This window comes from Cheilinus undulatus, linkage group 4, assembly GCF_018320785.1.
Source record: "Cheilinus undulatus linkage group 4, ASM1832078v1, whole genome shotgun sequence".
Taxonomy (NCBI): domain Eukaryota; kingdom Metazoa; phylum Chordata; class Actinopteri; order Labriformes; family Labridae; genus Cheilinus; species Cheilinus undulatus.
The window spans coordinates 6,321,372-6,348,816 of NC_054868.1; the positions used below are offsets into that span (position 1 = coordinate 6,321,372).

At 39.0% G+C, this 27,445-nt stretch overlaps 1 protein-coding gene across 1 annotated transcript; it reads right to left on the reverse strand.

Annotated features, from left to right (window-relative positions):
- Positions 1 to 871: 871 nt before the first annotated feature.
- On the reverse strand, positions 872 to 26,689 carry LOC121508899 (myotubularin-related protein 7-like). Its single transcript, XM_041786034.1, has 14 exons — positions 26,390 to 26,689; positions 22,361 to 22,486; positions 19,257 to 19,419; positions 18,981 to 19,138; positions 14,602 to 14,730; positions 14,303 to 14,437; positions 14,077 to 14,209; positions 12,660 to 12,769; positions 12,058 to 12,183; positions 11,865 to 11,914; positions 11,015 to 11,215; positions 8,727 to 8,861; positions 7,311 to 7,437; positions 872 to 6,310 (listed from the first exon to the last, which is right to left on the reverse strand). The coding sequence occupies exons 1-14, from the start codon at positions 26,411 to 26,413 to the stop codon at positions 5,936 to 5,938; spliced, it is 1,992 nt and encodes a 663-aa protein (XP_041641968.1). The 5' UTR covers positions 26,414 to 26,689; the 3' UTR covers positions 872 to 5,935.
- Positions 26,690 to 27,445: the final 756 nt, after the last annotated feature.

The window sequence follows — 27,445 nt, forward strand, 5'->3', positions numbered from 1 at the left end:
ATGTTTGAGACAGTCCTAACTACAGTGTTGTGAAAAAGTGTTTGCTTGCTGATTTCCTTTCTTCTGTTGCATCTTTGTTAAATGTTTCAGATCATTACATTTTGATACGAGACAAAGATAATCTGAGTAAATACAAAATAACATTTTTAAGAAATTCAAGACCAGATGAGAAACAAAGTCATTGACATCTATCAGTCTGGAAAGGTTCACATAGCCATTTCTAAGGCTTTTGGATTCCAGCGAACCAATGGGAGCTTTTATCCACAAATGGGGAAAACTTGGATCAGTGGTGAACTTTCCCAGGAGTGGCTGGCCAAACAAAATGACTCCAAGCGTGCAACAACGACTCATCCAGAAGGTCACAAAAAGAACCCAGAACAACAGCTAAAGACCTGCAGGCCTCACTGGCCTCAGTCAAGGTCAGAGTTCATGACCCAACAATAAGAAAGAGACTGTGCAAAAATGGCATCATGGGAGAGTTCCAATGCCAAAACCATGGCGGACCAAAAATAACATGAAGGCTTTGCTCATATTTGCAAGAAAGAAGCATCCTGATGATCCCCAAGACTTTGGGGAAAATATTCTGTGGACTGACAAGACAAAAATGAACTTTTTGGAAGGTGTGAATGATGATTAAATGACTGAAGTTGGTGAAAATAAATGTTACCCCCAAACTGGAGGAGAAATATTTTTATATAATTTTGTAATGATTGTTTAATCAAAGTGGATATTTCTAACCCTGAATGTCTCATTAGGGTGGTAGACTTGAATGATACTGGAAGATTCAGCAATTTAAAAGCCCTTATAGGGTTTACCTTCAGATACTGTTTGCCATGTTTAAATAAAACACCGGACCCAGTGTGTTGCAGTGTTTCTCCCTTTAACAGTGCATTTATTGATAGATCATTTACATGGATGGATACAGAACACACACGCTAACACACACCACAGGCTACAGTGAAATTTACAAGAGATCCAAGACCTTCAGCTGGAAAACACCAACACCTTCTCATTTATTCTAACTTTAAACAAATATTTAACAGCAGTCTAAAGAGGGGGAAATCTTCTCTCATGTTCTCAATGTGGCCGATTTAATAGCAAGTGTACACATGATTTAATCGGGTAAATCCACACGTTGAAACAGGGCAGCACAATATAACCAAACCCACAAATATAACCATTGATAGATTTAATGTCACTGCTCAACAGTGAACACGTCAGACTCAGCAAGTTTCAGCAATAGTGTTTGTCTTTAAAGGAGAAGCTTTTCAGTTTCAGCTTTGAATATCCAAACATAGCAATTACTCCCATTATGTCAGTTATGTGCTCGTTCAAATCTGGATCACACTTCATCTAAAAGATCCCTGTAGGCAGTCTATTGGTGCTTTTCTAAATGTGGCACTGGCTCCACTTGACTGCTCTGTTTTGGTACTTCACACTTTATCTTATTACAGTATAAGTTGATAGTACCTCCTCAAAGTGGGCAGAGTCATCACAGCACTGCTGTGTGAAACTGGTGTGACACCCAACACAACAACCAACACTGAGGACACTGAGGCAAAAGAGTAATTGGTTCTTGGGTTAAAAGTAGGGATGCATGATATCAATATTGGCAGATATTTTAATATCTGCTAATATTTACAACCAATAGTTTGGCTTTAATAATCTGCCTATATAATCTGTAAATATTAGCCAAACAACAAATAAGTTACTGGAGTTTTAAGATGGACCAAAAGTCCTGTATCAGCTGATGACTGCCTTCTTTCAGTATTTTATTTTTAATTAATTTTCAAAGATTTTTTAAATTCTGTTTTCACTTTGTCATGATGGGCTACTCGGTGTAGATTATTGAGAATAAAAAGGATTTTTTTCAACTGTACTGTCAGCTGTAACAGAACAAAATTGAAAAGAGTGAAGGGGGTCTGAATACTTTTTGAATGTGCTGTAAGAGCTCAAGAGAGATGCTGATTCCCGCCTGATATTAATTTGTTAATGATGGGAGATTTAAAAAAAATAAGGCACATATATTAACATGAATCTCTCAGACAAAGGGAGGAATTTTTCAGGGGCACAGTCATTTTGTGAGCAGACCTGTCTCTTTATCAGTCAGTGTCACACTTTAATGCTGATCCAGCTTTCTAAGAACATCCCCAAAGGTGGTTTGAAAACACATCCACACATGACCTCATGAGGGGAAAATCTGAGAACGGCTTGTTTCAGCACACATTTTCTGAAAACTGAAGAAAGAGAGGGGAGGGAATGGATTTTTCTGATTCTTGGGGGGATTGTGGACAGGCCAGGGGCACACATTTTTGTTAGAAAAACCCTTACAAAAGTGATTTTTGCGTAATATGTCCCCTTTAGAGCAAGCAGAAGCGAGTTGAGCCAGTACCACATTGTGGAAAAGCACCATAAAGTTCTTAAAAAACGACTTCAGCTGTGTTGTAATCATTTTGGACATTTCTCCAAAGCTGAAGCAGGAATGTTAAAGTCACAGAAACCCTGAAAGGAGACGAACCTTGATTTCTTACATGTCAGATGACATTCAAATCATGTGTTTCTGAGGATAAATGATGGACATACGGTGTTAAACAGAGAACAGAAACATAATAAAAACAAACAAACAAAAAAAAAGGCTTTAAAATGACATATTGCACACAAAAGGACAAATAAAATACCATTTTTCAACATTTACTTGTAAACATTTAAATTTTGTTCACATTTTGCTCCTTTTTACTCCTTTTATTCTTATATTTATTTTTTTGTATTTTTTTTAAAGCCAGGATGCACACTGAGTTTTTAAAAGAACAATAAATTTTGATTTTTAGCTGCTCATATTTGACCACTGTAGTTTCTAGTTTGATTTTAGCTTTCTTTGATCTCTTAAAGTCTAATTACTGACCCCTAGAGGCAGGCTGTTGTCTAATAAAGAAGATACAATAGGTTCAGAAAGATTACAAGTGAGGAAATGAGTAAAAGCTTTAATTCTGGAACCAGTTCAGCTCAGTTTATGGTGAAGGAGTCCATATATAGAGTTTACAGTACACAATGCACTGGTTACAGGTTTTAATCTCCATCCTGGAGCTGTTTGGTGCATGTCTTCCTCCACTTTCTTTCCCATCTTTTCTCACTTCAACTGTCCTATCTGCTCAAGGAAATTCAGTGCAAGATGAGGCTCAAAGTCAGTTAACATGGAGGAAGTTGTAGGCTGATTTAAGCTGTCAGCTCATCAATACTCAGTGTTTCAACTCACAACAGGCTCACATTTTCCCTTCAAACATTTCAAAGCTTATTTTATTTGTTTTTGGTGTAAGACTTCAAAAGGGGCTTTTGAAGTCTGATATTAGCACAAGCTGGAGACTACCTATGTCTAAAACCCCTCAAATTCTGCTTTTACATAAAAGAATAAAATGATTTTCCAGAAAATTGCAGTTTCTGTAGACTCTGATTTGCTTTTTATCACGTTATAGGTGAAGTACAGACTTTAAACCGAAAGGTATGCTGGCCCGACATTAAAATACATTTAGGAATCTGTTTAAATTCTAGTAAATCGTATTGTTTTAACTTAAAAAACTGTCTTACTTCCTTCAACACTTAAGAAGAAAAAATATATTTTCCTACACATAAATTATTACATTTATTTTAAGACTTGGTGGTGCATTCTGTCAAAACCCTGCTTGCGCATTTAAAACTTTACTTTCACTCAGATTTACTCTGCCTGTCTTTTACTTTGACCCTGTTAGCATTTTGCATAAACATCCATGCTGGACAATCAGATACCAAGTTGACTGTACTTTAGTTTGTGTGTTCTCACTGTGCATTAACAATATGCCGATGGTAAAAGAGCACTATTACTTTGTTTAAAAAATACTCAAGTAGGAGTAAAATTACTGGCCAATAAATCTACTCTAGTAAAAGTTAAAAGTATTTCATTAAAAGTTTACTTAAAGTAATGGGGACCTATAGAGGAGCTGTACAGTAGAATATGATCTTTTCCTAACTGCAATAAAATCATAAGAATACGAATCTTCGTTCAGATAGTTTAGGTTTAGACACACCTTTACAATAAAGTGAAATGCTACAGCTGTTTTTGGATCTGATATGGAATCCTTCTCTCTTGTTATGTGAAGTTGACCTTGCTGGTCACTTGTCATCTTGGACTGAGTTGTTATTTTAATCTAAGCACTACCCCAGAAGGTTTAGTTACTAAACAGTACTACATAGTAAGTATGTTTATGAAAAAATGAAGGAGAAAAGCTGTTAAAAAGGCACTGCTAGCCTCTTTTCTAACTGCTAATCTGCTTCATTTTTAAGTTCTGCCAGCAGCTTTACCCACCATTAGAATACTTGGACACCTAGCCACAGGCTAAGAGGCCTGCAGTGCCTCTTTTAACAGCTTTTCTCCCTCACTTTGTCATAGGCACGCTTTTTAATGACACAGCAATGCCGATAGAAGAGAACAAGGCAGTAGCTACAAGTGGGGTTTAGTTGCACTGCAAGATGGAAAACAATGGCTGCCAAAGGCTGTGACGTGATTAGCTTGGACGAAGCTGTAGAGGCAGTTTTACCAGAACTGGACCAATTAGAGATGTGCAAAGAACTGCATTGAAAGCTTTTTTTGGAGGAAGATATGTTTTTGGTCCTCTCCTGATTTATGGGTCGCCCCGATGGATATAAAGTACAGTATATCCGATGCAATGGGTACATAAAATGGTCTTTCTGGCCTGTCAGGTTAGCGGTATATTTTTTAAGTAAATAAATCTTCTGGGGTTCTGGTTGGATTAAAGTGATAGAGACAAGTTACGAGGGGCTTGTGGTATATCGTTCTCAAAAGAGTCAGATCAGCAGAAGAGCAAAAACATATTTCCCATCATGAAAAGCTTTTAGAGTTGTTTTTTATTCTTTATTTCTTTAGTTCCTACAGGTCCAGTTCTGGTCAAACACCATTGCAACTGGCTTCTAGTATAACTAAACCCTGCTCGTAGTTACCACCTCGTTTTTCTCAAATGACGCTGATTTGACAACAGTGTGGATTGGAGCTTTTCAAGATAGATTTGCCTGATGACAGAAATAGTCTTGCAAATCCATCTGCTCTGAAAGGTTAATGCTGTTTATTTACCAGAGGAATATAGCAGATTATGTCAGTCATGGAGGCGGTCTTTAATGCATGCCGGTATGAGTTGTGTCTACACAGCTAATCCAGTCTGGATGTAGGCATCACAGACCACTCCTGTATCGGATATCAGACTGTCATTAGTATGCACTTCAGTGCTTTGACTCTTAACATTAAGGAATAACACTTGGCATGAGAATATCAAGCATGAAGTGTAACTGGGTCTTTGAAATACTATTTTTTTCAAGGTGCGGCTCAGTCTACATTTGCATGTATTTGTTTTGCTCTGCTCCCATTTTTATACACCTCAAAAATCTTAGGACGAGCAGGGACTGTCTTGAGAGTGAGGGCAAAGCTTTTAAGAGAAAAAGTGACAAATATTTATGGTCTTGAACTGAAAGATTGAACTATAAAGACCAGATCTCTGTACATTATGAGGCTGGATTCATGTCACATTCATCCTTCTCACAGTAGCAACAGTGCATTCTTTAACAAAGTAGAAACAACAGGTTTGTGCCTAAAAACAGCAAACGTATAAAAAAAAAAACAGCTTCTCTGCAACAAATAAGACATTAAAAAAGAAGTTTTAAAAAACACTTAAGTGGTGTCTTTCAGTGCCTTCATCAAACAGCTGAACTGAAAACAGACAGCAAGGTTTTTCCCTTCAATGTTAAGAAAAAAAAACAAAAAATAAACTCAAACTGCCTCTCAGGTAATCAGCAGCCATCTTTACCTGCTCACACTCTCCTCCAGGTGCATGAATAAATATTGTAGGGTTGTACTGTGAGAGCCAGACGGCAGGGTTCCCTTTGTTAGTGTAAGTCAGGCAGAAGCGAAGGCGGCCTCGTTTGTGTCTGGGTCTTTGCCTTCGTCTCCGCCGCTGGATGAGCGGCTGCTGAGGTCGGCCACGCCCGACTCCAGGTCGCTGCAGGCAGAGAGGTCATCAGGCTCGTGACCTTTGAGATGTGTGTGCTGACCTAGAGGCAGAGTGAGAGCGGGGTCCTTCATCAGAGCGTTCTGATTGGCTCGTTCAGTAAAGAGGGCGTGGCCATAGTCCTGTGAAGGGCTGGTGATTGGGTGTGTGTAAGTGGAAGGCGGGTCCGGCCCGCAGTGTTTCGGTCTAAGTTGATTAATCCTCCTCCTCGGAACCTCTATCTTCTCCCACATGATTGGCTTCCCCGTCAGGGCTGCAATCCTCTGCAGAGACCAGAAAGTGACAAGACCAGACATTTTTAACAAGATGGAATCTTTACTTAATTCATCAGCAAATCATCCTTCTCTGTACCTGTCATTCACTAGAGTCTATGCAGTTGTTCTGGGGTCTTTAGACACATCTCTCACTAGTTTTCTTTCCAGTCTTTGAAATCTTTCTTTTCCTACCTCTGCCAGGCTTGTTCTGGATTGTGTGGCTCTCTTGCAATTTCTCAACGATACTTCTCTCTCAGGTTCTTGACACTTGGAAACGTTGTAATACCTTTGTATATCCTTCTCCTGCTTTTTGAGCATCAGCAATTCTTTTTCTCAAGTCTCAACGGATTGTTTTTGTTTTTACCGCAATGCACTCTCCTGTTATAAGACTGTGAGTAAATATGACGATAACCCTCAGTTTTAACTTGATTTTACAAGCTTTGAGCATTACAAAGTTAAAACAAATCATTGTACAACAGTGGTTTGTGCTATAACTCAACAAAAAGGTCAATTCTAAAGAGGGCTAAGAATTTAGTCCCTGGTACTTTTTAGTTCTTGTGAAACAATTTTGTTTCTGTGTGTGTGTAAAATAGTGTAAGCATCCAAAATGAAACTAGGATGTTTGGAAAAGCTGTGTTATTAATTCCCTTCTCTGTTTAACAGCATTTGGGAAATAATTAGGAAAAACTGAAACCTCTTATAAGACATCAGTCAATTAAACAGACAATAGTCACATGCCAATCTTACTATACCTATGGTGCCAAAATAAAATTCAGCACAGGTTTTAGCACCAGAGGGAAACCAGTACATCTTGGCTTGTCCTATCAGGATAAAGTCTGTCACTGGAGGCGTGTGTAGATCCTGTACTTTGATGTGATTTTTATGATATATATATCTGTTGAATTGGGGTGATGGTGGTGTCCTGATAAAGGTGTGTCTTTGTGAGTTGTATGCCTTGTCTGGAGCCCGGGTGGTGGTGGTGGTGGTGGGCGTTTCCTCCTGGCGGTACCTCCTGGTGATTGGTCAGCTCCTCCTCCAGCTGCCGGGATTCTTCCCTCACTGCAGACAGGTAGTCTGAAGGTGACTGGCGAGGAGGCGTTGTTTTCTCCACATGGTTATAGAGACCCTTCCACATCCTGGGAAAAGAAAGAGAGAATGTGACTCATAAAACTACGTTTAAGGTTTTAAAAGTTTAGGTTTGTAAAGAAATGGAGAAAAATGGAAAACTCATTTACAATAAGGAATAATCCAATACTGGACACTTTCATGATTTTTGGTATTTGGAGTGATATATGCTTTAAGGCCCTTGCACACCAAATGCATTTTTAGTGAGTAAGTGCAAGTTTTCATGGTTTCGAACAATGTTCAATTTTTTTCAAAGTTTCAGTCCAACGAGCAAACACCTGACCAATCAAAAACACTTGTTGTTGCCTATGGTAGAGAGGTTTTAAAGCAGACAGAGAAGTGAAACCTTCTCCTATTTTTTTCTTTTTTTGTGTCTTTCCAGTGACAGGTTATTTCAGTCTTTAATCTGATATTATGTTGTCTGGTAGGGGAGGGAGACAGGCAGCAGACAGCCTGGCTCTGGGTCAATCATCTCCCTAAAATTACTTCTCTGCCCAGTCCCCTATCACAAAAAGGTGAGTCCCCCTTGCAGGGAACCTCCAGCGTGTCTTAATATTATCAATAACATGATTTAATTTATAGAAAGAATAAAACGGTGAAATAAAACTGCACTGACCTCCTACCTGTGCATAAGGGTGCTATTACACATGGACTGGAGGAGACAGTGGCAGAAACCACATTTTATCTTCTGCTCTTTTATATCTCAGTCTACCAGAGGATCGTGTAAAACACACTGTGGACTTTTGCAGGGCAAGTGTTTTACAGAATCTGCATAATTTAGTTGCAAAATGGTGTCGCTCCTGATGTGAATAGAAAGGTGCAACAAAATTAGCCTCTGAATTATCCACAATTTCTTGTTGTTTGTTCACAACATCCTTGGCCTTAAAAAATATGATCTTTATATTCTGAATTCATCTAGGAATCTCTCTTACTCTCCCATGTATTTTCTTAGGAATGTTTTCATCGAAGAGCTTTTCCTTTCCAAGATGTTTTTCTCATAAACTCAACGAGGAAACAGTTTTTCTGTTTTGCCAACATTAGTTTGGTGCCTATTTTTCTCCTGAAACTTGAACTTTTTATTATTTTTAGATATTTTTATTGCATTGTCTTTGTTGAGCAGCAAGTGTGCAGATTGTGTGCTAAAAGATCCTCATGTTCTCATTATTATAATAAATTGAGATACTTCGCAAAAGGACAAACAACCAAAGGGCAGTTTTATTAAATGTTATTTTTCATGTTCAGCATCTACATAAGAGTCAAATATGTGGCATCTGTGTATCTGTATGCGGAAGTGGCTCACTTGAAGCAGTAGGGGGTGGTGTTGGGTCTCAGGACGCCCTGACTCTGGCTCTGCTCTGCCTTGTAAAGAGGGTTGGTGTACTCGGCTCGGTCCTTCCACAGCTGAGGCCACACAGAGTGACTCCGCTCGTGAAGCCTGGGGACAATAACAAACACAAAAACACTTTATTATTATAAAAACAGTCATTCAGGGGTCAACTCCACACTCCTGAAGTCAAACAGGCTCTGTTTACATTTTGGACTTTTGGATACCAAATGACTGCTCTTCAGAACTGTTTCCATACTATGCATTAAAGGGATATTTTGGTCATTTTGAGGTTGGGTTGTATGAGGTACTTCGCTATGGTATTGCCATTAGCCTCCACTGATTTCAGTAAGCGTTGCCCATTGAAACAGGATGTGCTTGGAGAAGCTAGGCTACACAGCATAGGTAGGTGGGGAAACTGTGAGGTACTGAGAGGTACTACTGTCTTGAGTGGGACTTAGTAACAACACTTCTTCAGGATATCTCTGATTGAGGATAGTGGCTCACAGACACCTGCAGCCTGCATCACTCCCCACCCATAGTTCCCTCTTTACTGAACACCGGTGTTTTACTGACCATCAACTTTCCAAAAGGGCTGGGCAATTGACTGCAAATTAGATTAAATCACAATATGAACCGTTGCAACTTTCCAATCGCAGAAGGAGCAATATGTCTTTGACCTGAAAATACTCGTTCAAAACCTTTTTTTGCAGCAGTGATGTTACGCATTGCATGTCATGCAATCATTCAAGTGCCGTTTTTAAAGAAAAGCCAACAAAAAAATCCTACTTTCTTCATTTTTGTATGTTTTTCTTATTGAAAAGAGAATGACATAAAGAATATCACTCCCTTCAATACAAGAATTCATGCAATATGAGTCAAAATCATCACAATTACAGATTCTTCAAAATTGTTTAGCCCTTGTTTAATTTAAAATTGCGTTGGTTATAGTACTGAATGATTTATTGCTTGTTTTTTGGAAAATACACAAGATGAGGAACTTTAGAAATAATTGCAATAATCACAATAATTTTTTAGAAGATTATTTAAGATTATTTTCTCAAATTTCCAAGGATAAATTGGAGAAACCAACCCCGATCAGAAGAGCTGAATGGAACTTTTTCATCCAAGTGAGTCACTTTATTCTTCTAAAGGCTGATAACAAGACAAGCTACAGTCAGCAAGATATGTTTACTTGGTTAAAACAGTGTCAGCTGTTGAAGTGGAAAAGCTGAGCTGAAATGACCTGCTTTAGGTTAATAGACTGTTGTTTCCTCTGATGAAATCTGCAGACTCAAACAGCACTTCAGATATACTGAGGCGAAAGAGAGTAAGCTAAGCTTGTATTGAAAATAGTGCCAAACACAAAGGCTTTCTGGGTGAAAAAATAACTTAAAACATTTCTATATAGCAAACAATTCAGCCAGCATTGTTTTTTGGCCCATTTTTCTGTTAAACTCACTAAATTACACAGAGGAAGTGTAACGTCTGCTACGCTGTATAGCCTAGCATCTCCAGGTGCATCATGCATAAAGAGGCAACAAGACTGAAATCCCAGCCAGAGCCCATGCCCAGATCCTACTGAAAATTTGAGGGCTGACCTGAAGATGACTGTGCTGGAAGAGTGGGGACATTTACAAAGTCATGACAGATAGACTCCTACCCAAACATACCAAATGCTGTAATACATCAATAGGTTCAACACGGTTAATCAAAGGGTGCACCATGTTTTTTTCTTAATTTTCATCAGATCCTCCTAAAAGATTTTGGTTATTTTTTAACTGAATTGTATTTGTTAAAGGTCATGTCGGAAGTGGAAATAGTTCTGTAATGTTTATCTTTGCTTCATTATTTAACATTCCATCAATGTGGCTTTTTAAAAAGGGTGTAGACTTCTTATGGCCACTGTTGCCAAAAAATATCTGAGTGTTTGGTCCCTTGATTTTGTTTTATTAGGGAGTGACAAAATTAGCATTATATTTATCCACCCAAAGTCCTTCCACCTTCAAGATTACCTGATAGCTAGTTATTTCAAACAAGAGGCCAAACTTTTTATTCGGAAACAGGCATAATTTGGTGTCTGAGATTAGATTTCACTCACTTGTAAATTTGTATTTTCTTCATAAATAAAATGGGCATGGGTAACAGCCTGGCGTTACACCTATAAACCTATTTGTGATGGGGTTAACCACAGACCTCTGATTTTTGAGCCTCGTCATACAACCAATCGAGTATTAACTCTGTGTTTGTGTCACTGCTGTTACCTGATGTCTCTGCGTTCCTTCTGGCAGTTTCCAAGGAAAGTCCCGTACTGACAGGAGTAGACATGAGTGTGTATAGCAATAAGGAAGCGCTCATTGAACTCGAAGGCACACGGGAACTGCTCGGACAGCTGCCAGACACACTCCAAGAACTGATCAATGACTGGGGACACCTCTTTGGGATCTCCGTCTAGATGGGCATACCTGCAGGGACACACTCTGTTCTTACTGAGTAAAGTATGGAACAATCTTAAGTTATTCATTTTTTTGTGTTACCTAAAATGTTTATTTGGTGTGACATAGACTATCACAATGTTAGAGATGTAAAAGTGAAGAAAACTGCTCTCAAAACAGAGAAAGGAAACACAAGGGCATAAAATTCATGTAAAATAGCTCTTGCTTGTTACAAAGTGCACATTTAAAGAGTTATTATTTTCCATTGAATAGTTTAGAGCTAAAGTATATGCAGTTTTCATTCTCTGCCTGTCACAAACAAATCCAACAACTTCTCTACAGTTTCTTAATTAATGTATAATCACAAAGAGTTTTTCTCTGCCACAGTCTTTTTTCTGCTCATTCTGTAATCATCTGTGAGGCATTACACTAAAAAAGGAGGATCTAATTTATCTTTATTTTCTTGAAATGTGTTTTAACTGAGTTACATCACTGTGATTTTTGATGTTATAACATTTTCTGAGACACTAAAAGATGCAGTTTTATGCTTTGCCCTCACATTAAAATCTTGAATAAAGATCTAAAGCAAAGAAACAGAAGAGTGAACAGTTATAGAGTGTTGGTTGGCCATGTTTAACAAAATAAAGGCACTGAACAGTGTGTTTTCCATGTCACTGACCTGTGGGAGAATTTGTGTCCAAAGGAAACCCAGTCTCTCTCTATTAGCACCTGAGAGAAGGACAGGAAGTAACAAGAAACAGAACAAAGAGGGGAGGAGAGGAGAAACAGATTACAGAGGAAAGGGAGGAAATCAGAGATAAGAACTGGAACAGTTTCAGAATAAGAGTCTGTGTCAGTGCTTTGAGCATTACCATGAGTCCTTTGATAGTTCTGTAGTAGGGGTCTAAGAGTATACTGGCTACAGAGCAGGCCTGAGCCGTCCTGTCCCAACCGTCTGAACAGTGAACCAACACGCTGACTCCTTCATCAGCTACTGCCTGAAGAGGGAGACAGACAGAGGGAATTTCCCCCTCTTGTGAAGATCCTTCCTCTGTGATCAGATTGCAAGTGGATGACTAAATACAGAGTTCACACGTTGCATCAACATGCCTCTAAAAAAAGTTTCCAGTGACCAACGCTGATCAGATCTCATCTCCCTTCATATGCAAATCAACACAAAGCCTCATTCACCTTCATAGGAGAATTTTTGCACTTGTTCTGCAAAGTACAGAAGGAGAGTGGTCTGTTGGGCTACTCCATATGATTATTGCCTTAAATGCAAGAAAAGTCCTTAATGTCGCCCAGAACATGAGCACACACAAGAAACCAATGGGGACAAAAGTGTCCTAGACAACCTTCAAAGTGGTCTGGACTGTTTGATCTCAGTGCGTCCTCACACCAAGCAAGGAAGTTTGTTAATGCAAGGTACAAACAGGTTCAACTCAAATGTCTATTAGTCTGTTTGTGCACATACCCTGGCGATGAAGACTCCAGCATCTAGCACAGCTTTTATGTGTTTGAGCCAGCCTGAGTTCTCCAGACCCCACAGGAAGTCAGTCATAGATGGAGTTCTCATCTCACCCACTGCAGGGGAGGAGAGAGAAGGAGATGAACAGGCACATAGGAACATGTGAAAACGCATCAGTATGTTTAGTGAAAGTGGCTCTACGTGTTAACACCGGGGCTTTTTCTCCTCTTCTCTCAGCTGTTCCCTGTCTCCATCCCAGGCTGCCCCTTTATCATCAACCGTTTAAAGGAACTGAAACATTTTTTTTCTATCCATCCCCTGACTTCTACTTTTTAATAACCTTTTCTCTGAGTTGCTTGGAGTGTTCTTTTGTCTTTATGGTGTAATGGTAGCCAGGAATACTGACTGACCAGTGGCTGGACCTTCTAGACACAGGTGTCTTTATACTACAAACTCTTGGAAAACATTGACTGGACTCATTGATCCCCATTTCACTACTAGTTGGAATACTAGCACCAACTGGCTGGATCTCTGTTGAGTTAGGTCGATCACTTTAAAATGAGTGAACATATAGGCAGTTACTTACTCTACCTACAAATTTTATTTAATTGACATTGCTTTGTATAAATCTGTCGTTCACTTTGACATTAAGGAGGGTTTTTTGCCAAAAAAAGCCCAACTATATTGACCATAATAATAATAATAATACATTTTATTTATAAAGCGATTTTCATAAAAAAATCTAAAACACTGTACAAAGCAGAAAAAGATAAAATCACATAAACAGTACCATAAAAAAACAGATAAAGTCAACACATGCAAAAACAAACAGACAAAAAAACCCATAAAGACAAAGAAAGATCAGAATCACAGATTAAAAGCTTGTCTAAAGAGGTGTGTTTTGAGGAGTGATTTGAAAATAGGAAGGTCTATGCAGTTTTGATTTATAAAATCAACACAAGAGTAAAATATCCAAAGGAGAGAACACTTTTTATAAGCACTCTATCTCTCAGATTTAGCTTTGCTTATCTTAACACATGGCCACTTCTCAAGCTCTGAACTGGACAGAAAGAACAATACAGCACAAGGAAGGGTTAGCTGGAAGTCATTTCACAATAACTGCTGGCTTTGTTTTTAGTTTGCCAAGGTTCCTGAAGAAAGACATGCATAATCATCAAATGATACCTGATAGGGTCTGATGTCAAGGTAGCACTTACTGAACACTTGCAAGTTGCTAACCTCTTGCTTTTCTCAAACTCCAGCATCTCACTAAATGGCCACTTCTGGATCAGAAACTAAGAGAGGCCAAGCCTCAATGCTGACTAACCAAAGGGGACTCCACCACAGTTGTGTCCACTTCTTGAAAAATCATAAGGTATGCTTATTCTTTTCTCTGAGACACAAAAACCCACTCTTTTCTCACCGTCAATGATTTTCTGCTGGCTGCTCCTCATCACGTGAATGTTTTCAATGCCGATGAACTGAAGCTTGATGTTGGTGTAATGATCCTCATTCTCGTAGCCTTTACCTGCTGCTCGGTTTGCCATGGCGTTCAGCTGAACACACACATCCAGACAAACACAAACAGAGCTGTATATAAGACTCTTGTAACCTTCCTTTTATTTTGGAAGTTAGAGTGTGTGGGCTACCTTAGGCCTGGTGTCCACCACGTAGATGTATTCACTGCCAGGGTTGGACTTCATCAAAGCCTGCAGCATCATCTCGTCCTCCTGACAGCGTCCACTGAAGCCTGACAGTGGTTGACTGCAGCGGCACACTGCTGCCTGAGTGAGCAACAAAAAAACAGCATGTTTAATGGCTTACCAATTCAGCATTAACACATTTTTAACTCCTATGAAGTCTTATTAAATTAGTAGTGTAGTGGTAGGATAACCCTTCGTCTGTGTGTACGAAGTTATTTGTATGTTTTATCTTTTATTACACTGACCAGTGTGTCCTGATGGAAGTAGGACAGAGCAGGAAATCGTCCTCGACTCCTAAACCTCGAGCTGCCTACGATGATGGCAGGTGTGGCCGACTTTGGGACAAACAGCTCTGACGGGTACGTGTCACACACCTGAGAGAGAACACACACACTGATATGATGAGTAACTGTTATTTGAAGATTACATTAACTTTATATATCTTGCACTTATCTGACACAACAATCACATCATAGTCATTTTGTTGGTTCCTGTCTTACTGGTGAACAGCACTTAACCCTCGGTCCCTACTATGTCCGTTTTGAGGACATTCATCATTTTTATCATCGTTTTTTTGAGTTAATAGTCACCTTTTTATAGACTGAGGCATCAAGTTTGGCCAAAGTTATTATTTTTCTTCATATAAAAAAAAATGTAAAAATGAAAACCGTGTGTCGGCCATAGAACACCCATGACGCGAAATAGCTACATCCAGCCTTGTTTGTCCAAAATCGGACATATAGACTTCCATTAAAAACACGTTTTTTGACTGTGTGTCTATGGCACCAAAACAACTTATAGCAACTGTTTTTTTGCAGTCAGTCGATCACCAGGGATCTCAATTTCACCATTCCACAGTGATCTACAGATAGTGCAGCGCACCATTTTAACCCTTTCAGCAGCGCAGACATGGTTTTCCTTCCATGCACTCAGAGTGTTCGGAGCGCTATTTCACCCTCTACGCATCATCAGAATTAAATGAACCGATTCATGCCACTAGATATGGATGTCTGAGAGTGGGCTAGATGTGTAAGGAAAAGTCTGTGTGCTCCTACGTGTGTGATCGGGTGCAAATCCGCGTGTATGTTTACAAGCAAACATGCCATAAGTGAAGTGTTTACATTAGGATATGTTACCTCTGGATTCTGCCGTCTGGGACTAAGAAAGAGGGACATTTGGACAATTTCAACTTTGCCCTCACTTCATAACAAGTGGATTAACAAGCATGAGGATGCACAGGTCCTTTCCATCAATAGGTAAGAATATATCATATCTCAAAGATGCAGTAAATTTATATCTGCGTGTAGTTGGCTTATTTGTGGTCACATTTTGGTTAGAGGTGGAAATGTGCATGTTCGTGGTTCATATCCTACATATATCCTCTGATTCTTTATGCCTGTACACAAAATAAACCTAACATGAACAAATGCATTCACTCGCATTAGATTTGGTCGAGGAGGAGGCGTGAGAAAAGGAGAGTAAAACCGGCATGTTTTACGCACGGATGGACTCATCTGTTTAGCATGGACGAATCTAAGTCATAGGCGTAGTGTACAGTAAGTGGCATAAAAAGGGTGTAACATTGAATTTAATTTTTTTTTTCAGTAGTCAGGGTTGAAGTTGTTGAATAGATCTGAAGCAGTGAAAGTAAAAAAAAAAAAAAAGTTGAAAAATGAGTATTTTATTAACACCTTTCTGCATGTCCATTTTCGGACAAACAAGGACAGATGTAGCTAAAATATGGCATTCAGCACTACAGAAAAAATGTCAATGCATCAAAATCAATTTTAGTACTCATCATTGGCATGGCCCAGACTCTATTTATAAAAAAAAAGATTTTTTTTCTAGATCATTATATATGGGCATTATGGTGTTTTTGTGTTTTTTTACCATAAAAAATAGCAGTGACGTGGTGTACAATAACTGGCATAAAAAGGGTGTGACATTGAATTTTTTAATTTTCTTTTTTTTTTTAAGTGGTCAGGGTTGAAGTTGTTGAAGAGATTTGAAGCAGTGAAAGTAAAAAAAAAATGTTGAAAAATGAGTATTTTATTAAGACCTTTCTGCATGTCCGTTTTCAGGACAAACAAGGACAGATGTAGATAAAAATTACAAGGGACCAAGGGTTAAGTTGGTAAACATTGTGGTTGGAGCTGGTTCTACTTGGAAAACAATAAAATTTGAGTCTGAATCTACTTTTAACTCTTACTTGAGTAAATTTATATACTAGTACTTTTACTTCTACTTAAGCAAATTTTAACCAAAGTAGCTGTATTTTTCTTGAGTACAATTACCTTGCACTTTTTCAACCTCAGTGAAAGAGCCATGTCTCCTAATATTAACAGCATTAGAAATTAAACTTATTATTTTGATTATTAGATTCTTATTTGATACTACATGCTTTAAACAATTTCATTATTCTGGTGTCTCTCATCTTCCTCTTCACAATACTTCAGAGATTCTTTATGGGGTTTAGGTTTGATGAGTTGGCTGGCCAATCAAACACAGTAATATCAACCATTCTGTAGTTTTTGCTTCACTGTAGTCAGGTGCCAAGACTTGCTGGAAAAGGAAATCAGTATAAAGCTTCTCAGCAGAGGGAAGCAAAAAGTGCTCTAAAATCTCATTATGGAGAACCGACAGCATTGACTCTGGACTTGATAAAAACCAGAGGGCCAACAGCAGCAGATGGCATGGCAACTCAAACCAGCAGTGACTATGGAAACTGAAAACACTGGACTTGAAGCATCTTGGATTCAGTGCCTCTCTGAACTTCCCCCCAGAGTCTGGGACACTATTTCCAAATGAAATGCTAAATTTACTTTCATCTGAAAGCAGGACTTTGGACCACTGGGCAACAGTCCAGTTCTTTTTCTCCACAGCCCAGGAGAGATGCTGCTGTGGTTCAGGAGCGTCTTGATACTAAGAACACTAAACTTGTAGTCCATTTCCAGGACACATCTGTGTGGTGGCTCTTGCTCCACTGACTCTGGCCTCTGTCCACTCTTTGTGAAGCTCCCCTAAGTTCTTGAATCTTCTATTTTTGATCCTCTGAAGGCTGAGCTCATGCCTGTTGTTTGTGCACTTTTTCTTACCACACTTTTCTCTTCCAGTCAACTTTCCATGAATATGCTTTGATACAGCACTCTATGAACCTTCTGCAGCTTACCCTCCTTATTGACAGTGTCAGTGACTGACATCTGGACAACTGTCAAGTCAGCAGTCTTCCCCATGATTGTGGTTTTAATATTTGTAGTTGTCTTGAGTTAATTAGCTGATTACAGGTCTTTTTGGGACAGAAATAACTGACAACAAGTTGGACTTTTCCAGAATATTCTGAGATGGTTATTATATTTTTGTCAGCTGTAAGCAGCAACCATCAAGATTAAAAGAAACACTCTTTGAAATAGTTCACTTTATGAGTGTTACATCTTGAATATACAGAATTTCTGCTTTTTGAATTAAAAAAAAGAACATTTTCATGAAATTTGGTTTTTCAGATGCAGAGATTGAGTTTGCTCACCTGGAAACAGGGACAGACACCTGCAACAGAACAGCTATGAGGATATTAGTGTATGTTGGATGGGGCAGAAGGACAAGAGGGTTATGTAAGACTATACCCTCTAGTGTAATAGTTCTCAACCCTTTCAGCCCGCAACCCCCAAAATAAAGGTGTCAGAGATCAGGGACCCCCACTGTGCCTGAGGGTGGTTAAACACAGCCATGCACATTCAATAGTCATGTGCAGACAAGGTCGCCCATAAGGAGTGATAAATGGGAGAGCTTTCTGGAACCCAGTCAAAAAGGAGGCTAACAATATCATTGTCCATCGTAAAGTTATTCTGTGGTATCCATATTATATATTTAACCTGATTAATAATCACTCTTATCAAAGAAACATATATCTTTTTGTTCATTTGTGTAGTGAGGAGTCCTCTTAAAAATATAAATCCCTTTTCTTAAAAACAGAATTAAAATGTGTTAATTATGGCAAAAAAAGGTGGATAAGGTGGTGAGACTGGATTTTAAAAGTAGCAGAAATGAATTAGAGGTGCAAAAAGTAAAACAAATGGAAAAAAAACAACGGCAAAAATGGGTATGTAGAGTGGAAAAAGTGGCTGAAATGGCTTTAAAGTGGCAAAAAATAGGTGGAAATTTGGTAAAATAGGATGAAAAGTTGATATGAACTGGCAAAAAAGGTTAGCTGAGGCAGAAATGGGTTAAACTGTCAACAACGGCCATATCAAAAAGTGAAATGTAGTTAAAATGGGCATAAAAAAGTAGTGAAGAGGGGTCAACAGCGCCAACAATAGATGGAAAGTGGCAAGATTTGGTTTAGAAGTAGGAAAAACAGGCAGAAAAAAAGTGGTGGAAAGGATTTAAAATGGACAAATATGGGTTTTGGGTGGCAAAAAATGTGCCAAAATTGGTGGGAAATTTTTTTTGCCAGAATTGGTGTAAAGTGACAACAGTGTCATTTGAAAAATATATGAAGTTTTTTCAAGGCATTTGGAGACCCCCTCTCAGTGTTTCGCGACCCCCAATGGGGTCCAAACCCCAACATTGAGAACCACTGCTCTAGTGGATGAGGCTTTGCACCTTATTCAGAAGTTATAATACTCACCCTGTATTCACTGTTAGCTGCTGTAGTGACCCAAAGGTTATTAGGAACTCCCATCCTCTTGTAGTCAGCCATGAGGTCTACGAAGCTCCACGACTCCTCTCTCTCCTCTTTGTTCACATTGGGATTGAAGGACATACAGTAGAGCTCACTGTATTTCTCTGTGGAGAGGAGAGGATTAAATATGCTGTATACAGTGTAAAACAGACACACCTGCTCATGCCACCCCGAAAGACGACTGTCCATCCAACATATTTAACCTCTTAAATAAACACACACCTGGCCGTGACAACCTGACCAACGAGGTGTGGACGTCTATACAGTCTCTCTCCTGTGGAATCAGGATCTGGTAGACCCGGAAGTCCTTACAGCGCAGGATCAGCTGACTTCCAGCAGGGATGGTTGGTGGCCTCTCCACGCTGCTCACCATGCTGTGCAACACCTTAAACACACAAAAACATTATTTTCTTTTGCACATTCTCACTATTTAAGAGTTTAACTATTAGTGCAAAAGGCATGCGTTGTCAGTCAGCAGTATAAAAACCAAGCAGCATTAACATGTGAAACATTATGTAATTCATCTTGTGATTAACAACATTCAGGAAGGACTGTCCACATTATTTTGTGGGGACCCTCCTGTGCTTTTCTCGCGTGGTAAAGAAGGAGAAGTAGACAGTGGCTTTAGCATCTTTTTTAATTTAACAAAAAACAAAGTGGTCTTCTTTGTAGCAGCTAATCCAGCAGACACAGTCTGTGCCTACTGGGTGAAATCTGAAAGCCCCAGGAGGCCTTTTTCTTTTTTAATCTCATCAGGTCCACAGAGACAGTCCAGTGTCCTCTTCCATCCCCCTATCAAGAAGGGAAAGGGGGGATGGGATGGTATCTCTCCTTCCTGTGTCTGGAAAACTCAATTTTTTTTCAGTGATGAGGTAAAACAAATTTTATAAAAGGTTACATAATGAAAACTCCGCTAGTGCATGCTGTCTTTAAAAGAAGTGACATTGACGATATCTTTAAAAAGAACTTAATGACACTTTTGTTTAGTATGCTTGAAAAAACATACTGCATTATACATATATATTTTGCACATCAATTCAAATCATTTACATTTGTACTGACTATGCTACATCCATGTAAATTACAACTATTTTGAAGACAGTCTGGCTGCAGACCGCTCATCTCTGACGGCTCATCTCCGACTCACAGACCGCACATCTGAGACGCAGTGTATCTCAGAATGTAAATACATGCAAAAACGTCCAAAAATAAAATCGGTTTTAGCTTCCGCTGTAAATCTACCACTGAAATGAACACAAACCTTTCAAAATAAAACCACATTACACTTCCGGATTAAGCGTTTTAGCTATACATCTATTTATAATGAGTTAGACAGTTGAAAGCCTTTGTTTTGCGTCTGAGGTGTGCTGTTTATTAGAACCGTTACATGTGAAATAGTCTATGAATAACGACGTCAATTCCTCTTTTTCTTCATTGGTGTTTATATGCGGTTGGCATTCGCTTTGTTCTTCTTCTTCAATACCAGTACTTAGCTGTCGTCTGAGATATGCAGCGTCTCACATAGGCGGTCTGCTGGAGAGCTGTTTGAGTTTGACGGTCTACAGCCAGACTCCTCTCACTAATTTAGTACAATTTCTAGTGCTTATGGTAACTTGATACAATAATTGAGCAATTCATGCATTGACTACTGAAGACAATCTGTGTCAACAAGCAGTGCAGATCATGAGTCTATCACTGAGAAAAAAACTGATGAGCAAATTAATGTCACAGCAGTAACTAAAGTTTCTCTACAACTCTTTCTCCACTGTATCATTAATAAAGTTTAAACTATATGATGATCAGAAATGTTATCAGCCAATGTAGGCCAAACACACATAAATCAGTACAGGCTCATATCTTTGATTATTTTTCTCTACGGAAATTGAATTTTTTTAGGGACATTTAGAAATGGTGTCCTCAAATTGTTTGTGCAGCAGGGTTCACTCTTAACTAAAGACTCAAAAATCCTCTCAGTGTTATCTGCAGCACATCTGAGCAGAGCAGCAACCCTAAGCAGACAGCAGTCGTCAGTCAGAACACAGTCAAAAAGAGCAAAAACACAAAAACAAGCATTAAACTGAGGCATGGTGAGATGACCCTCATCTGAAACTCTCAGAGTGCCCACAATCCTTTTCAAACAGTGGAATGCTCAAAAATGTGCAATGTTGATCACTTTCTTACCAGTTCAAATATTCAGCCTTACTTTTCTGCTAATCGTCTGCATATCTGTATTCTACAGATATGACACTATTCATACCATCATTCTGGGTGGAGCTCCAGTTTGCTGGCTAAGTAGACCCATTGATTCTGCCTCACTTATGGTGTTCTTTGGAGGATTTTGTGTTAACTATCTTTCAGCATAATGTTATGACATAATTTGTGATCCTTTTGGCACGCAGATTGGCAGCAAACACAAGCTCCAACCCATTCTGCCCTCATGACTGACGTTATGTCTCATCTGCAATTGGAGAGGATTACAAACCTCACTGAAAGAGTGTGAAGACAAAGTCCTCTGAGCCTGGCAGCCCTACATAGAACATTTAAAGAGAGGCGCAACCCCCCCCCCCAATCTAGTCTGGTGAAGTGTTAGAAAACTCAGTTCAACTTCAACTACCTGCATCCAACATCCTTGCTGTGTCACTTAAATAAGTACTTTTTTCTATTATTTCTTTCTCTTCTGTCTTCTATGTATTCAACGTGTGTGTGTATACATTTGTGAAAACATGTCTTTTTCATTCTTTGTGTGTTCAATATTTTTGTGACTTGAATTATATTTCTCATCTTTTGAAACCTCTCTAGTTGTATCCCAAACACCAGGAAACCTCAAATATTTAAATCAAACAAACAAACAAAAACAGGATTTTAACCTCTCACAACACAGGATTTGAACATTTACAATTGTTTAACCAGTTAAATGGTTGGTAATAATTTGTATTGTTGAATCTAAGTCTGTCTTTAAATCTAAATCCAAACATTTATCGAAGAACCTTGAAGTTCCAGCAGCAGTACACAAGCAACTCTCCATAAAATATTCTGGCCAAAGGAGTCTGTGGGCTTTGAATGGGCTAAAGAATAGCTGCCTCTGGCTTAAAAGTCATCTGACTCTCCAAAAATGGTTTATCTATGCAGTGATCCTTCACAAATTGTTCCCAGACCATTTTAACAACATTCTGTTGCCCAAAGAGATAGCATCTGCAGCTGGCTGAGCAGATCTACTGCAGCAGTTTGCTGTTTTTTTCACCCTGACAGTCATTTTAATCTCTAAATATGTTAAAGGTAAAATTGTATACTCAGGTAACACATACAGCACGGTGCTTCCAGCTTACCCATGTCTCCTTGCGTGTCTCAGGGTTGTTCTCTACAAAGATGGTGTGTGTGGCGGACAGATAAAGTGTCCCAATGCTGGCCTTCCTTTGACCTGATGAGCGATCCAAGAGACGCACATTTTCCACCTACAAGAGTGGAACATGTGAGATATTAGTGGCAAAAGCAGTCATGGTTAGAGTATAATGAATAATCTGGAGAAAGATCCACAATGCATCTTTTCATTCTTGAAGACATTCATGGGAAGACGAATCAGATTATTTAAGAGCAAAACAAAATCAGTCTCCTCTGCCATGACTCAGCGTACTCAAACAAAAATATGAAGGTCATTCAGTAGCTAGAAGTTTTGTGGCAAATTACCCTGAGCTTGTTTCCTGCATTTTAATCATACCTCCCCTAGAGAAAGATTTCAAGGTGGTCAATGCACATTGTATTAGCCGGTTAAAGGAGCCTACGGTTTGATGTACCAGTCAGGCTCAAAGATGGAAACAAATTAGATGAGGTTTTCTTGCTGTAATTCATGTGTCATTACAGACTCTATACTCTGGTGACTTTAAAACTTTTCAATCTCTTTATAAACACAACCAGATCACAGTCATGTAAAATCTTTCAGGCACTACTTGAGACAAATGCTGTCAGCATAGCAAATAATCTAAAACTTTGATATGGTTCTTGCAAAAAAACACATGGTTTCTATCCTGTTTATATATCGAGGCAACAAAAATACTTGTACTTGATACCCAATGGAGAGTTTTTCTTTTAAAGTGATAAAAAAATGCAGGCTAACTGCTGCACACGGTCTAAACTAAACAAATATGTTGGAAATATTTCACAACATGTTTTCCATTGAAAATTAAATTGAACTATAGTGAAGATCTTAAGTTTTGTTAAGTTTGAGAACTTATAAATGTTAGCCACCATTAAAAATACAGATTGTATCATTTAAACATGTGGTTAAAGAAAACGTTGAAAAGAATTGCAGTATTCTACTCAACTCAACTTAATTGTATAGCACTTTTCATACATGGGACATGTAGCCTAAAGCGCTTTAGAGGGAACAGACACACACCAAAGATCAATAAACAAAAAAGAACAACAGACAGTTAGGAATAGAATAAAAATAAAATTAAGGGAAAAAAATCAATACAGTAGAAACCAAAACAAAAGTAAAAAGGCAATAAAATACAAAACCATCAATTAGAAAAATGATAAAACTAAGGCAAAAATATAAAAGAACAGTAAAAAATTACCTCATGTTAAAAACGAAATTTTAAAAAGATGTGTCTTCAGCTTTCTTTTAAAAACATCAATGGAGCTGGATAGTCTAATGTCCAGGGGGATTGAACTCCAAGGTTTTGAGGAACAGAAACAGAACGCTCTCTCCCCGGTGCTTGTGTGGGTCACACGTTGGACATTTAAAAGTGAAGCAGTCGAGGACCTAAGGGATCTTCTAGGGACATAAAGTAAAAGGAGGTCTGTGATGTATGGAGGAGCAGGGCCATGCCCAGCTTTGAAAAACAATTAAGAGAACAATAAAATCGATTCTAAAAGAAACTCTCTTCTTTCTGGTTAAAATTCTTGCAGCAGAATTCTGAATGAGCTGTATATTTTTTTATTGACTTTGGGGGGTAGTCCAATAAAAATAGTTACAATAATCTAAGCGGTTGGTAATAAAAGCAGGAATTAAAATATTACGAATTCTGATGACCTTACTCAGACAGTGCTGAGAGAACTGTAAAAATGTAGCTGGAGTGCAAAAGGTAGGATTGTATCAATTACAAATCACCTTGAGCAATATTTTCTGCAAAATTAATCCTGACATAAAAAATGGCACATACATATCAGAACATATGTAGTGACCTTTACTGTGTATCTCTCTTGGCCAATGATATTGGTCAACTGTGTGACGTTTCAGTCAGGCCTTAGTGTAAGAATGGTCATCGCTGTAATTCATTACAGATTCTGTACACTGCTTTGCTTACTCTATAACTCAAACTCATGTCTGTAATAAATGTTAACAGATCACCATGATGCAACAGCTTCTGGGTCCTACTTCTGACAGTGGAGTATTTCAAAAAATAGAGATGCACAGATTGTGAAAAAGTAGGCTGATATTAAACCAATGTTTAAAATAAATTTGGCAGATTTCCGTTACATTGGGCTGTTTGAGGCTGCATCAGAGTGATTCATCACAAAATCCCACTCGTTATTACCGTCGTAGCACAGAAGCACAGTTTCACAGCACATACACTATATGGACAAAAGCATTTGGCTGCCCCACTATTACAACAACAGGGACTGTAATGACATAGTATTCAAATACATATGGAGTCGGTCCCCATTTTGCGGCTATAACAGCCTCCACTCTTCTTGGAGGGCTTCCACAAGATTTTGGAGTGTTTCTGTGGGAAATGTTGCCCATTCATTCTGTAGAACATTTATGAGGTCAGCCACTGATGTTGGACGAGACCGCCTGGCTCGCAATCTTCGTTTCAGTTCGTCACAAAGGTGCTCAATTAAACTGAGGTCAGGGGTCTGTGCAGGCCGGTCAAGTTCTTTGAAACCAAACTCTCCAATCATGTCTTTATAGTCCTTGCTTTGTGCACTGGGGCACAGCCTTGTTGGAATAGAGAAGGGCCTTTCCCAAACTGTTGCCACAAAGTTGGAAGCACAGCATTGTCCAAAATGTCTTGGTATGCTGAAGCATTGAGATTGTTCTCCACTGGAGATAAGGGGCCCATACCATTGTCCCTCCTCCCCCAAACTTCACAGTTGACACAGTGCAGTTAGGCAGTTAATGTTCTCCCGGCATCCGCCAAACCCAGGCTTACCCAGCTGACTGCCAGAGACATGTGATTGATCACTCCACTGAACATGTTTCCACTGCTCCACTGATAGGAGGATCAAAACAAGATTTCCATTTACTATTTATCTGCTTGCTACATTCCCAAATCCGCTGTGGCCAGTTTGATTAATCAAATTGCAGGAAAGATCATCAGCCAGCTTGATTCGAGGTACATCCAACAGCTCAGTTGACACTGAAAACGGTCTCATTGCATCACAAAGTTTTGGTCTGAACTGGGCTAAGGGCTCCCACTAATGCCAACATTTATTTTCATGTTTGAACATAGAAACAGATCAGTGTTTGCCCAGCAGGTGGCTTCTTCTGCCCAGTAAATTTTTTTTTTTTTTTTAATTCAACAGGTAGATTTGCCAGATGCAAGCATTAAACTGAATGGAGACAAAAGATAAGCATTGCCACCTGATGTCTGTTTATGCAACATTATGTTTGTCAACACAGACAGCAGATATTGAGGTTAAACTGATGCATCAATGCATCCCTAGTTCCAAAATGTGTGATGACTCAGTCCCACCCTACTAGATCACCAGGTCACAACAATGTGGTTAAAAGGAAGATGGGTCATGAGGCCTGTGTGCGTGTCAGAGTGGCAGTCAGGAGGACTATGGTGGTTATCAGGACAATGTTATGCTGTGTCATGTCTAGGGAGAAGAGTGTGAGCAGCGAGCTTCGACTATATTACATTCTTATTTTTAATACGTTATTAAGACCTAACCAGGAGGTGCCAATGAGTATTATAACATTCACATGGGTTTACAGCTACGTCAGAATCAGCAGCTGAGTCCATTATCGGACAGAAAATGTTTGCTTGGCAAAAATTGTTCACTGAACAAGATATTGTAACGCACAGGATAAATTGGTCAAACGTGTCTGAACGCAATGTAATACATGTCAATAGCAGCGTAACATAGGAGACAGAAAAAGTGGAATTAAAAGACGTCTTCCTGACGATTGCCCCATAACGGAAAGGTTCAGTTTGGAGAATGTACAGCATGTATCAACATTGTGCAGACTAAAGGTGGCAGAGGGGTTAGGATGGAGAGATGTTAATGGTGAAAGGAAGGTGGAAAAAGAATACTAAACAAACGGGCAACCAGCAGAGGAGAGACAAGGACAAAGCACGGAAAGAGACATGTCCCTGGTGCTGAAATGCTAGCTTGAGTGTTGTTACCTTGGGCGTCCGGATGTGCTCCATCACTGACAACCAAAATGGAGGAGATGGAGAAAGAGGAGCCCGACGTGCCTGGTGGTTTCTAACCGACAGCGATTAAATTCCTCGTTTCGGGCCAGTAGGTGAGCAGTTTCCTCTACGGCTGCTGTTCCAGATGAGTCGTGAAATGTTTCCCATGATTCCCGCCCCTCTGTATCCCTAGTTCGTTCGGTTTTAATTGGAAGAAAAGGGTTCTACATTCCCCCCACCCGTTAATAGCGGTACCCAAGCTTCCTCTGTCCCTGTCTCCGTTAGATAGTGACGCTGATAACAGCTGCGTTACTGCGTACTACACAATTGTGAAGTTAACGGTCATACAGCAGTCAGCTTCCGGGTTTTACTTTCAAAATAAAAGCTAAAACTGTCCTCAAATGTTCCAAAGCTGACATCTCCAGCGATTTTACACAATCCTAGACATATTCTCACTAAAGCAACCATTGAATATATGATTTTGCAGATAAAAGGCGATTTCACTTTTGACATTATTCAATAACTTAAATAGCTTTTTGCCCTTATACTATTTTGAAAGACCTCCCTGACCGTTTAACCGTTCATTCTTCCCAACATATCACCAATTCACAGATCGTGCTAGGAGCGTGCTCGTGCGCTCCAAGGATCAGCCACAACCGCGCGTGCGCAAATTTCATCCTCTGTCTCCTGTCTTGTAAAGCTTGGAATTTAAAGATTATTTTTTATATACATTTTGTATTTTAACTGGGTACTGTGGACTCATTATATGAATACATATAATAAAGAAACATAGAAATCTTAATTCTACGGGATTAAACTATTAACATTAAGAAAATTAGTCATATTTCAAGAATATAGTGAGACATTCATATTAGCATTAAGGCCCACCATAGGCTGAAAGAAAAATATAGATAGAATTAAAAAAAACAATCTCCAAAACACAAAATTCTGGATGTTACTGTCTAATATTTTTTTTAATTAAATTATTACTTCATTTTCAAATTATTGCAACTTAAGGCACTCTGACTTTAATACTATAAAGATTAG